Source organism: Podarcis vaucheri (assembly GCF_965113315.1).
Source record: "Podarcis vaucheri genome assembly, chromosome: 2".
Classification (NCBI taxonomy): Eukaryota; Metazoa; Chordata; class Lepidosauria; order Squamata; family Lacertidae; genus Podarcis; species Podarcis vaucheri.
Genome location: NC_138760.1, coordinates 119955907 through 119968120, shown reverse-complemented (window position 1 = coordinate 119968120; position 12214 = coordinate 119955907). Strand labels below are relative to the sequence as shown.

General features: G+C 43.3%; 1 protein-coding gene across 5 annotated transcripts in view; it reads left to right on the top strand.

Moving 5' to 3' along the window:
- The window catches only part of LOC309524957 (E3 ubiquitin-protein ligase TRIM7-like), an 80483-nt gene continuing 68269 nt past the window's right edge, over window positions 1-12214 (top strand). For 3 of the 5 annotated variants that reach the window (XR_014216035.1, XR_014216037.1, XM_082210220.1), the window contains exons 1-7: window positions 1-750; window positions 1263-1358; window positions 1659-1889; window positions 3180-3202; window positions 7237-7358; window positions 7584-7616; window positions 8079-8593. Coding sequence is in view for 1 of the 5 variants with exons in the window: in XM_082210220.1 (XP_082066346.1) it covers window positions 322-750; window positions 1263-1358; window positions 1659-1889; window positions 3180-3202; window positions 7237-7358; window positions 7584-7616; window positions 8079-8587 (1443 nt within the window). In the remaining 4 variants the exon portion in view is untranslated. Of the gene's footprint in view, window positions 751-1262; window positions 1359-1658; window positions 1890-3179; window positions 3203-7236; window positions 7359-7583; window positions 7617-8078; window positions 8848-12214 lie in introns of all 5 variants that reach the window. The other 2 variants (XR_014216036.1, XR_014216038.1) reach the window with 2 other exon arrangements.

Here is a 12214-nt window from a genome sequence, read left to right as displayed (position 1 = left end):
GGGGCCGGCAATTCATTCATTAGCTTGCAAAGTAGTCTGAGGCTGACGTGCTGATAGTCAACAAAACTACAACAAACTCCACCAGCTCCCACAGGGAAATGGTTCCATAAACGAGCAGCCACCAAGGATGAGCACTCCATTTAAAATAAGTAAATATATTTATTTCCACCGTATCAAAGCTGCTCGGGGCTCCACCCAACTCCTAGGCAGCAGAGATCCTGAGTTTCCCGGAAACCCGAATTTCCAGGAAAGGGAACACGCCCATTTGCAGGCGGAAAAGAGAGAAAACGAAACCAGCTCCCTCTTCCTGGCGAAGCAAGCATGGCTGCTTTTGAGGGTCCCGTCCGGGATCTCTGCGAGGAAGCCGCTTGCTCCATTTGCCTGGATTATTTCAGAGATCCAGTGATCATTCATGAGTGCGGGCACAACTTCTGCCGATCCTGCCTGCTCCAGTGCTGGGAGAAATCCGAGGGAGAGGCTTCCTGCCCTCAGTGCAGGGAAAATGTTGAGCAAAGCAGCATCAGGGGAAACCAGCAGCTGGCAAATTTTGTAGAAATAACTAAGAAATTCAGCCATCTGGGGGGGAAAGAGGAGGGAGAAGGAAAGGGGATGGTCTGCGAGAAGCACCAGGAGCCCCTGAAGCTGTTCTGCCAGGACGACGAAATCCCCATCTGTGTGGTGTGTGACAGATCCAAGGAGCACAAAAGCCACGAGGTGGTTCCTCTAGAGGAGGCGTCCCAGGATTACAAGGTGGGAAAAGGCAGTGGGTCTTTCTTGGGGAGTGGAAAAGCTGCAGATAAGAGGGGCTTGGAATAATAATAATAATAAGAATAATAAATTAATAATAATATTGTAATGTATTCTCTCAACTTGCAGCCCAAAAGGTATTCTCCTGATACAACTAATCTTCTAAAAATTAATACAATAAACATTTATTTTTATTTTTGAGGGATTAAAGTGCCCCCAGTGACCCCCTGAATGCAGGCTGCAGTAACTCCCCTGGGACAAAAGATTACAACATCTAGGATTAATTTAATAAAGAGGAGGGGGAGATGTTGGAGGTGTGCTCAGTGTGGGGGACAAATAGCAAAACCCCCATGTTTCCCAGCTCTGATATAGGGCAGCCCCATTTCTGCCTCAACTGGGATGAAAAAGGGGAACCTCTGCAAAAGACCCAGGGATGTGGGGTGGGAGCAAACACAGGATTCAGCTTGCCTGTTAATGTGTAATGCAGCCCAACTTGGATTTTGTTTTCTTTTCAGGATCAGATCAGCACCTGCCTAGACAATGTGAGGAAGGAGAGAGAGAAAATTCTAGTATTTAAAGCAGACACAGAAAAGGAAAGCCAAGACCTGCTTGTAAGAACCATTGTTACTTTAAGGTGAAAAAGTGCTATAGTCTAGAATCGATATGAGGGGGGAGAGAAGATGGAATACAGAAAGAGGTTTCTTTGTGAATGGTCTGATGTCCCACAGAGCATGAAAGACCATTTAAAGGAGGGGATGGACTTGTGAGTTTTTATGAAACTCTTTCTCTGCTGAATATGTCAGAAGTGTCCTTCCAAGGAAATTCAGATAACTGGCCTCTTCATCCTGCAAGAACAGACTAGATGCCTGATCTTGGCCCACTGTTCTCTTCTTTCAACTTATTTGCTGCAGAAACAAACAGGTGCAGAGAGGGAAAAGATGGTTGCTGAGTTCAGGCAACTGCACCAGTTTCTGGAAGAACAAGAGAAGCTTCTTCTGGCCCAGATGGCAGAAGTGGAGAAGGAGATTGCAGCCAAAAGGGAGGAGCACCTGGCCAGACTCTCCAGGGAACTCTCCTCTCTTGACAGCCTCATCCGGGAGATGGAGGAGAAGCTTCAGGAACCAGCGAGTGAACTCCTGCAGGTGAGGCCTCATCCTGATGCGAGAGGGTGGAGTGTGATGCTTCAGGCAACAGGCAGGAGAATAACATCTTAGCCCCCGCCCCGCCAAAGAAACCTGTTCTAAAATAAACAATTGGTACATGAAGTGTGAAAGGCCTGGGATCGCAAAAGCGGCCTTGCTTGATCAAACCACAAGCCCCTTCATTCTCTCATCATGTTCTCACATTGGCCAACCAGAGGTCTCTGGGAAACTTTAAAAACCAGTAGCTCTCTGCCCACCTTTTTCCCCAGTAAGTGCTGGTCAGCTGCTTAGTACAGTGGTACCTCGGGTTACATACGCTTCAAGTTACATAGGCTTCAGGTTACAGACTCCGCTAACCCAGAAATAGTACCTCAGGTTAAGAACTTTGCTTCAGGATGAGAACAGAAATTGTGCTCCCGCGGTAGCGGGAGGCCCCATTAACTAAAGTGGTGCTTCAGGTTAAGACCAGTTTCAGGTTAACCTGAGGTACCACTGTATTGATACCTGGGGTCATCTGCAGGTTTTGAGCATGTTGTCAGCAATATGCTGGTGACTCTCCTTTACACCTTCCAGTGGAAGTGCTGGACCATTGTCTTGTCTCTCTAGCAGACTGGATGAGAGTCAACAAACAGAAAGGCAATCCAGATAAGACAGAGGCACTCTTAGTGGGTGGTTCCCTAGACCAGATGGGTGGGAGATGGGCTGCTCTTGATGGGGTTGCACTTCCTCTGAAGGAGTGGGTACAGAGGTACCCCGCAAGACGAATGCCTCGCAAGACGAAAAACTCGCTAGACGGAAGGGTTTTCCGTTTTTTGAGTCGTTCCGCAAGACGAATTTCCCTATGGGCTTGCTTCGCAAGACGAAACGTCTTGCAAGTTCTTGCGAGTTTGTTTCCTTTTTCTTAAAGCCGCTAAGCCGTTAATAGCTGCTAAGCTGTTAATAGCCGCTAAGCCACTAAGCCGCTAATAGCCGTGCTTCGCAAGACGAAAAAACCGCAAGACGAAGAGACTCGCAGAACGGATTAATTTCGTCTTGCGAGGCACCACTGTACATAGCTTGGGGGTTGTTCTTGGGGCTGCCTCTGAAGTCAGTTTGGGTTATTTAGTAGTTGTTGTTTTGTTTTTATGATGAATTTTATGTTTTTATCTTGTGATTTTATTTGGGGAACTGCTGAGAGACCTGCGGGTATAGGGTGGTATACAAAATCGATAATGACAACAGCAGAATTAACAACAACAAACTGATGACAGTGCTCTGGCTCCACTGACATCTTTCTTTCTTCCCTTCCAGGATATTGGAAGCTTCTTGCAGAGGTAAGTGATGGAAAACCCCTTCCTTATTCTGATGCTACAAAAGTTCCTGTTTAACAGGTGGGAAACTCGCTCTCCAATTCCTCCTTCCAGAAATAGCTTAGGACTCCATTGTCCATTCCACAAGATCACAGACAAAAACAGGGACACATTTTCCTAGTCATTTGTACTTATTGGTCTCATCTAGAATCATAGGAAGGAAGCCATTCCTTGTTCCCCTCCATTACATATTTCTCCATTTTCCTTGATGGATTCATTTACTCCGGAATAGATACAGAAAAGTGGGAGCATTCCTTATATAAAAGGGAAAAGGGAAAGGACCCCTGACTGTTAAGCCCAGTCACGAACGACTCTGTGGTTGCGGCGCTCATCTCGCTTTACACGCCGAGAGAACAGGCGTTTGTCCACAGAGAGCTTTCCTGGGTCGTGTGGCCAGCATGACTAAGCCGCTTCTGATGCAATGTAACACCGTAACTAGAGCAGTGCACAGACAGGCCATTTACCTTCCCGCCGGAGCAGTACCTATTTATCTACTTGCACTTTTTGGTGTGCTTTCAAACTGCTAGGTGGGCAGGAGCAGGGACCGAGCAACGAGAGCTGACCCCATCGCGGGGATTCGAACCGCCAACCTTCAGATCGGCAAGCCCAAGAGGCTCAGTGGTTTAGACCACAGCGCTACCCGCGTCCCTTAAATATCCAGTGTATTATGCTGGTTCTTCAGACATAAGAATGTGGGAAAGGGCCCTGCTGGATCAGGCCAGTGGACCATCTCATCCAGCATCCTGTTTTCACAATGATTAACCAGATGCCAGTGGGAAACGGATGGGCAGGATCTGAGCCCCTGAGGACACTCCCCTCCTGTGTTTCAGAGGCACCACTGCCCTTGACTCAGCCATCGTGAAGAGCAGCCGCTGAGAGCCTTCTCCCCCAAACACCTGCAACATCTTCAAACACTCATGAATTTTGAGAATCTTCCATGTTTAGAAAATACTGCTTTAATTTCCAATATCCTCTGTATTTTTAAAAATATAACCACTGTGCTAAAATACATTTATAATGTTAACTGCAAAAGCCATTCTAAAGCATTCTGAACTTCCTTATATTTCAGAAATGCACATACCAAATCCATTTTGTTTTGCTCATTAATCACATTAAATTCTTCACTAAAACTGCTTATACCGAAAACAGAGACTGAAAAGACTCAGCTTAAGAACTACCGCCCCATATCACTACTTAATGTGGATTACAAAATCTTTGCAGACATTTTAGCCAAGAGATTGAAAAAAGTGTTGGTGGAAGAGATTCATAAAGACCAAGCGGGCTTTCTCCCGGGAAGACATTTGTCTGACAATTTGAGGAATATAATTGATATTTTGGAAAAACTAGAAGTGAACATAAATACTAAAGCAGTTTTGATATTTGTGGACGCGGAGAAAGCCTTTGATAATATTTCTTGGAGTTTTATGAAGAAGAACCTACAGGGGATGGGGGTAGGCCAAGGCTTTGAAAACGGTATAAGTGCAATTTATTCAGAGCAAAAGGCTAAACTAATTGTAAATAATGTAGTGACGGAAGAATTAAGATAGAAAAAGGGACACGACAAGGCTGCCCAATTTCCCCATTGCTTTTTATATCGGGCCTGGAGGTTTTGTTGAATATGATTAGAAGGGACCAGTTGGTTAAAGGTATACAAGTCGGAGCTAAACAGTACAAATTGAGAGCATTTGCGGATGACTTAGTATTGACATTACAGGAGCCAGAATCTAGTACTAAAAGGGTTTTAGAACTGATTCAAGAATTTGGTCAGGTTGCAGGATTTAAACTGAATAAGTTAAAAACTAAGGTTTTAGAGAAAAATTTAACACTGATCGCGAGAGAGAGGTTTCAAAATGAGACAGGTTTGACAGTGGTTAAGAAAGTGAAATACCTGGGGATTAATATGACAGCAAAAAAATGGGAATTTATTTAAAGACAACTATGAAAAATGCTGGGCCAAAGTGAAAAAAGATTTAGAAATTTGGTCAAACTTGAAGCTTTCACTGCTCGGTCGTATTGCTGTGATAAAAATGAATGTATTGCCTAGAATGCTGTTTTTGTTTCAAACATTGCAAATTGTGGACAAAATGGATTGCTTCAAGAAGTGGCAGAGAGATATTTCTAGATTTGTCTGGCAGGGCAAGAAGCCCAGAATAAAATTTAAGATATTAACTGATGCAAAGGAAAGGGGTGGATTTGCCCTGCCAGACTTTAAACTTTATTATGAATCAGCAACTTTTTGCTTCTTGAAAATACAGACATTTTGGATTTAGAAGGTTTTAACAATGTATTTGGATGGCATGCATATCTGTGGTATGATAAGGTTAAAGCACATAAAGCATTCAAGAATCATATTGTCAGGAAAGCATTGTTTAATGTCTGGATAAGATATAAGGATTTATTGGAAAACAAAACCCCAAGGTGGTTGTCACGGATGGAAGCAAAAGCACAGAAAAAGCTCAATATGGAGGCCAAGTGGCCGAAATATTGAGAAATTCTGGAACAAGAGGGAGATAGACTGAAATTGCAGAGTTTTGAGAAACTAAAAAACAAAGTGCGAGATTGGCTTCATTATTATCAGATAATGGAGGCATATAATTCGGACAAGAAAGTTGGTTTCCAGGTGGAAAAATCAAAACTAGAAACAGAACTGTTAGCACCCAAAACTAAGATTTTGTCAAAGATGTATAACTTGCTGTTGAAATGGAATACTCAGGACGAAACAGTGAAATCTGCTATGATTAAATGGGCACAAGATGTTGGACATAACATAATGATGGCTGACTGGGAACAGTTATGGACCACAGGTATGAAGTTTACGGCATGTAATGCCTTAAGAGAGAATATTATGAAAATGGTATACAGGTGGTACATGACCCTAGTCAAGCTTGCAAAAATCTATCATCTGCCCGATAATAAATGTTGGAAATGTAAGGAAACTGAAGGTACATTCTTTCACCTCTGATGGACGTGCCCAAGGATTAAGGCTTTCTGGGAGACGATATATAATGAATTGAAAAAGGTATTTAAATATACCTTCTTGAAGAAACCAGAGGCCTTTCTCCTGGGCATAGTCGGCCAATTGGTGCCAAAGAAGGACAGAACTTTTTTTATGTATGCCACAACAGCAGCAAGAATACTCATTGCAAAGTATTGGAAGACACAAGATCTACCCAGAATGGCAGATGAAGGTGATGGACTACATGGAACTGGCGGAAATGACTGGCAGAATCCAAGACCAGGGAGAAGAGTCGGTGGAAGAAGATTGGAAGAAATTTAAAGATTATTTACAGAAATATTGTAAAATTAATGAATGTTAGAATGATGTTGGATAGAAATTAAGGGGTTTTCAGCTGTAATACTATAAAGGAATATGAAAAATGGATTATTAATAGGTAAAAAATTAATGTTACAATACCTTAAGATTAAAGACTAGGATAAACAAAGAGGGTAAGGATTTGCTGAACCAACAAATTGAACTGGAATACAAAAAAGGGAGGCGTGAGGAGGTCCGGGAAATAAGCTAATGAAAAATAAGTAATGAAAAGAATGAGGTTTTTTTAACTATTTTTATTTTGTATTTTCTTACTTTTGTATTTTTATTTTGTAATACTTTGAAAATCTTAATAAATATCTTATTAAAAAAAAATTCTTCACTAAAACTGGTGTAGTCCTAAAATCTCCGCGTAAGGACCCAGTATTGCTCACTTTCATAAAAAAATAATTTGCATATATCAGCTTCTTTACCTTCAATCTCATATTCATATATTTCCTTCAGCATATTTTGGAAGCAGGTGTGTGTTTGTTGTTCTTCAACTTCTTAGATGCTTTCTAAATCCACACATCATGCTATATGCTCCGTTTTGCCATTGGAAAAACCCTGCTCCCAAGTCTTCATGATATATCCATGGTGCCTTTATCATCAGGATGAGACGTCTGCCTTGTCAGAAAGCTCCTTGCATTGGAAGGATGTTGGTTTGACTTTGTTCTTCTCCTCCCAGGTCTCAGGAGAAGGAGAACTTGGAGGATCCTCCGGTGGCTTTTCCTCCTGCCCTGAAGTGGAGGATCTGGGACTTCGGAGATATTAATCCCTTCCTGGAGGGAGTCATGAAGCAGTTCAGAGGTAGTAAAGAAGGGCTGGAAGTATTTTATAATGGATGTTTATAAGTGTTCATGGCAGGCTTCTGATCCTACAGAATATAAGCCATGCCAGGAAAATGGAAGGTTTATTAGTTTATTCTTTTTCAATATCAAGAAGTCACACAGGCTATAATCTCATGAGCTCATATTGTTGTTTGTTGTCTGAATGATGGTGTGATGCTAATCTTGGTTCCTTTTTCTCTTCCAGACACTGTGGAATATGGACTTCAGCTGCAAAAAGGTACATTATTTATTATTATTATTATTATTATTATTATTATTATTATTACAGTGGTACCTCAGGTTACATGCGCTTCAGGTTACATATGCTTCAGGTTACAGACTCTGCTAACACAGAAATAGTGCTTCAGGTTAAGAACTTTGCCTCAGGATGAAAACAGAAATCGTGCTCTGGCGGCAGCAGGAGGCCCCATTAGCTAAAGTGCTGCCTCAGGTAAAGAATGGACCTCCGAAACGAATTAAGTCCTTAACCCAAGGTACCACTGTAATGTGTGTTAAGTGCTTTGAACTCTTGAAAGATCTGCAAATGTTTCAAGAAGTTGAGGAACATCCCTGTCTCCAATGCAAAGCCATGGAGTCCCTGTTCATTTCAGAGGGGATGCTGTTTCTGTCGTGTTCCTAAAGAAAAGTCAGCTTTCCCGTTGACGTCGTTTCTCTTCTCTTTCTTCATCTGCCTCCACAGAAAACGTAACTTTGGATCCAGACACAGCACATCCCCTCCTCATCCTGTCTGAGGATCGAAAGAGTGTGAGTTGGGGAGAAGTGCCTCAAGACCTGCCAGACAACCCTGAGAGATTTGACACAGAGGGCGATGTGCTGGGATGTGAGGGTTTTACATCAGGCAGACATTTCTGGGAGGTCACTGTGGGAAGAGAGGAGGGGTGGGGGGTGGGGGTGGCCAGAAAGTCTGTGAAGAGGAAAGGTGTTTTGTATTTTGATACTACGGAAGGGATCTGGGGTTTGGGGAAGTGGGACGGTGTGTACAAGTTCTGCTCCCCCCTTGAGGCCCCTGTTCCAAGTGAGGAGCCCAAGAGGATCCGAGTGGCCCTGAACTGTGAAGGGAGACGGGTGTCCTTTTACGATGCAGACACAGCAGCCCTCCTCTGCACATTCCTGGAAGCCTCCTTTTCAGAAGAGACCCTCCAGCCCCACTTTTATGTGAGTGAGAAAGGGAACCTGAGACTCTCTTGACTGAAGGTGCAGACAGACAAGCGTATATTCATTGCCATTATGACATATTGAGTCTCCTCTTCAGGGCCAAGCTGACAGGCACTTAAGAAGAAACCTTATTTACAGAACTGTGATTGGCCATCCCTTGTGTCAATCATGATGCAACTCTCCCTTCTCTGGCCAGCTTTGTAAATGACACTGATGGATTGGGTCGCCTTTCAGTCCCCAAACTTGCCTGTTCTCTCTCCCTTGAGAACCGGCTATTTCTGTCAGTGCAGGAGGTGCAAAGGGGAAAAGAAGCAAGAAAATGATTTAGGAAACAACAGCAAACCTCCCCACATTCCTGTTTTGATGTAGTTCTCTCTCCAACCTCCAATTCTGACATTTTCTATCGACAATACCATCATCTTTTCTGAATAAAATCAGAATTATGTACGGACATCACTTAAAACATTTCCTCAGCCTCAATCCTGAACTCATATTCCCTTTCATCCTCCAATACCTCCACTGTCCATGGAGATGGAAGTTTCAAAATCCCCCCTTTTTTTTTTTACCCCTCAGGGAAGCTTTTGTGGCAGTTCAGCAAAATCTCCATATCCAAAGATTGTTTGCTAGTTGAGTAGTTGGCCCAAATCTCACTGGCAACTTTCTTCTGTGATCTCAGCCTGGAGCCCTTTGTCAAAACACAAATTAATAAATGGAAAGAGGGCGAGAGACTGGGAAAAACTGTTGGAAGGGACTGTGTGAGATCTTACAATAGTCTCCAGAGCCCAGAAAGGATTTTTTTTGGGGGGAGGTGGGGCCTTTGGCAATGGTGGAAAGAGTTTCTAAGTCCACCTTGCTTACTGACCTCTAGAAAGGTCAAGATCTCTGGCTTCAGTCAAGCAGTATGGTTCCTTGGTGGGCGTTTTTGGGGGTCTTCCTGACTTACACTATATTGCCCTTGCATGCTGACCCCAGAGACGTAACCCCTCTGCAGGTTTTGGGTCTCGATGTAACAAAATCCCCTTTGACAGTGAAGAGCCTCTCAGAAGTTCTGAGGAGAAAACATTGGCAATCTAGAGAATTTTGGGGTATATGTGTGTGGTAAATTCCCATGTATAAAATTATTTTTACCAAGGTGGTTTGTAATGAAGAGTCAGATACTTACCTGTATTTTTAGAGATCCCCTCTTCTTATCTTTTTGTATAACGAGCCTAAAATAATTTGGGGATATGTTTCATGCGCTAACATGTTTGATTCTACTAAAGATTGTACTTCTTGTTGCTCCTGTGGTGTTTGGAACTCAACAGTGTAATATCCATTCCTCATGACACTTCCTCCAGGGGTTTTAGGAGGGTGATATTCTGTTTTATCCTCAGAGAAACCCTGTGAGGTAGAAGAGGCTGAGCTGAGAGACTTAGAAAAAGGAGACACATTAAAGTTTATGGTCAAAAGGCATTTGAACCTGGGCCTTGTCATCCCAAGTCCAACACACTGGGCACTCAGAATGTGAAATCTTAACAAGGGTCCCTTCAGAGATGTGCTTGAAAGCCCTCCCTGCAAAGTTCCTCTCTATGTTGTAGCTTCTCTTCAGACCTTCCTATGTCGACCCTGAATGTCTGCAAGAGGAGTCAATCCAGTTTGAGTGAGGGTCAGATTTCAGGGGCTTTCCTTCATAAGCTCGTATTTTGCACCTGGGTCCATTTCTGGATCTCAGCATTCTGATTAAAAATGAAATCAAATCCCCCAAGTCCTAGAAGGCTCAAGCTTGGGGCTCTCTGCCACCCATAACCTGAGTATTTCTCAAAACTTTATTGGAATAGTTCCATAGAATAAGAAAGGGGAAAGGTGTCGTTTTGGGAAGTGAGCTGACCTCTCTTGCTACACCATGTTTATATCCAGGATAGTCCCCCCCCCACCAAAAAAAAAAGACCACATTAAAACGCTGTAGAAGATTAATCTGCCAAAGACCTGGTTGAAGAGGTTTTTTCGCCTGACACCTAAAAATATTTTCACATTTTTATTAGGAATGCCTATAAACCACTGAAGAGTTCAATAATGCCATACTGGTAAACAACAAGTAAAAAAAGAAAAGAAATAGATCATAAAATACTGCCCGCGAAGAAACTTTTCAATTTTCAGAAAGAATGACATTAAAAGTTTTTTCAATAAAAGTTCTCTTCCACATGGGCAGGTGGTAGATGGGATCAGTGGGGCAAAGCTAGGAGCTGTACAGCAGATTAAAAATCCACTAGCATCCATCCTATGTTATATGACTTCCGAAGCGACCTTTTTCCATCTTTCGCACTACCATTCTTAACATTTTAAAAATACATAAGAGGGTTTGAGGTCCAGCTACCTTCACACCTGCAGGGGGAAGCAGAGACCAGAATGTCACCAGCTGCAATTTCCTGGAAAGGAAACCCCCCCAGTTCTTGAATGGGCAAAAGAGAGTGAAATTTAACACACACACATACACACCCCATGGCTGTGGCTGGGGGTCCCATCCATGCCCCAGTTCTTGAATGGGTAAAAGAGAGAGAGTTTAGCCAAGGGAGTTTCTGCAAGGAGTCAGATTGCATGGAAACGCTGTTTACCTTCCCGCCACAGCAGTATCTATTTATCTACTTGCACGAGCATGCTTTGGAACTGCTAGGTAGGCAGGAGCTGAGGCAAAGCAACAGGAGCTCACTCCTTATGCTCCCTATTGATAGGAGAAAACAGGCCAACCAGAGTATATTGAGAAGCAAAGCGGTTAGTAAGCCTGATCTTTATTAAAGGAACTGTTGCAACAGGGTCCCCACTCACCACAGGCTAGGAGGGAGGGGAAGCCAGAATGATGGTGTGCAAGCCCCTATATAGGCTTTTGAAACTGCCCACCCTGTAGCCCAAGACCAGCCCCCCTCCCAATATCAGACATACATCACAGAAGGAGGCAGTCTTCAGCAGAAATCCTTCTGTCAGGATACCTGTTAATGGTCACTGATTGCTTTACCTGGGCAGCTTGGCCATTCTTTTGTGATAGTAAATACTTTAGTTCCTGAACCCAGGTCACAGGCTCACCCTATCCATACACAAATATGCCCTTAAGACAGGATTTGCCAGCAAAAAGATAATGGGAAGACTTTCCCCATTTGACTCCCTTACTGCAGAGGAATATTTGAGGTCATTGGGAGAAGCAGAATGGCTCATGGTTCATATATTGAGATATATGTGCATTCATGAGTGTTTATTCTATATTGGAGATCTTAAAATTCTTATAACAAAGTGATATTTCACTGACAAAGGGCTGCATTCATTGAGAAAATGGGGCTAAGTGAAAGCACCTGCTGTTAATAGCTGCCCTGCGGTGTGATTAGCAAATATCTGGATACCATTTAGCTGAGCTGTTTGCAAAGGCCGTTTGCAGAGTTGGTTCCAGAGGTTATTGCATATTATCAGACGCGGGCGATTTTGTCAAAACGACTCACTAAAAACTGGCACCAGGATGGAGGGCTGGGCTGTTTCTCCTCTGTATGTGGGGGCTACAAACTCGAAAGAGGAGTGTGAATGGAGGGAGGCGGGGGAGGGGGGAGGCAGTTCATTCATCAGCTTGCAAAGTAGTCTGAGGCTGACGTGCTGATAGTCAACAAAACTACTGTACAACAAACTCCTCCCGCTTCCACA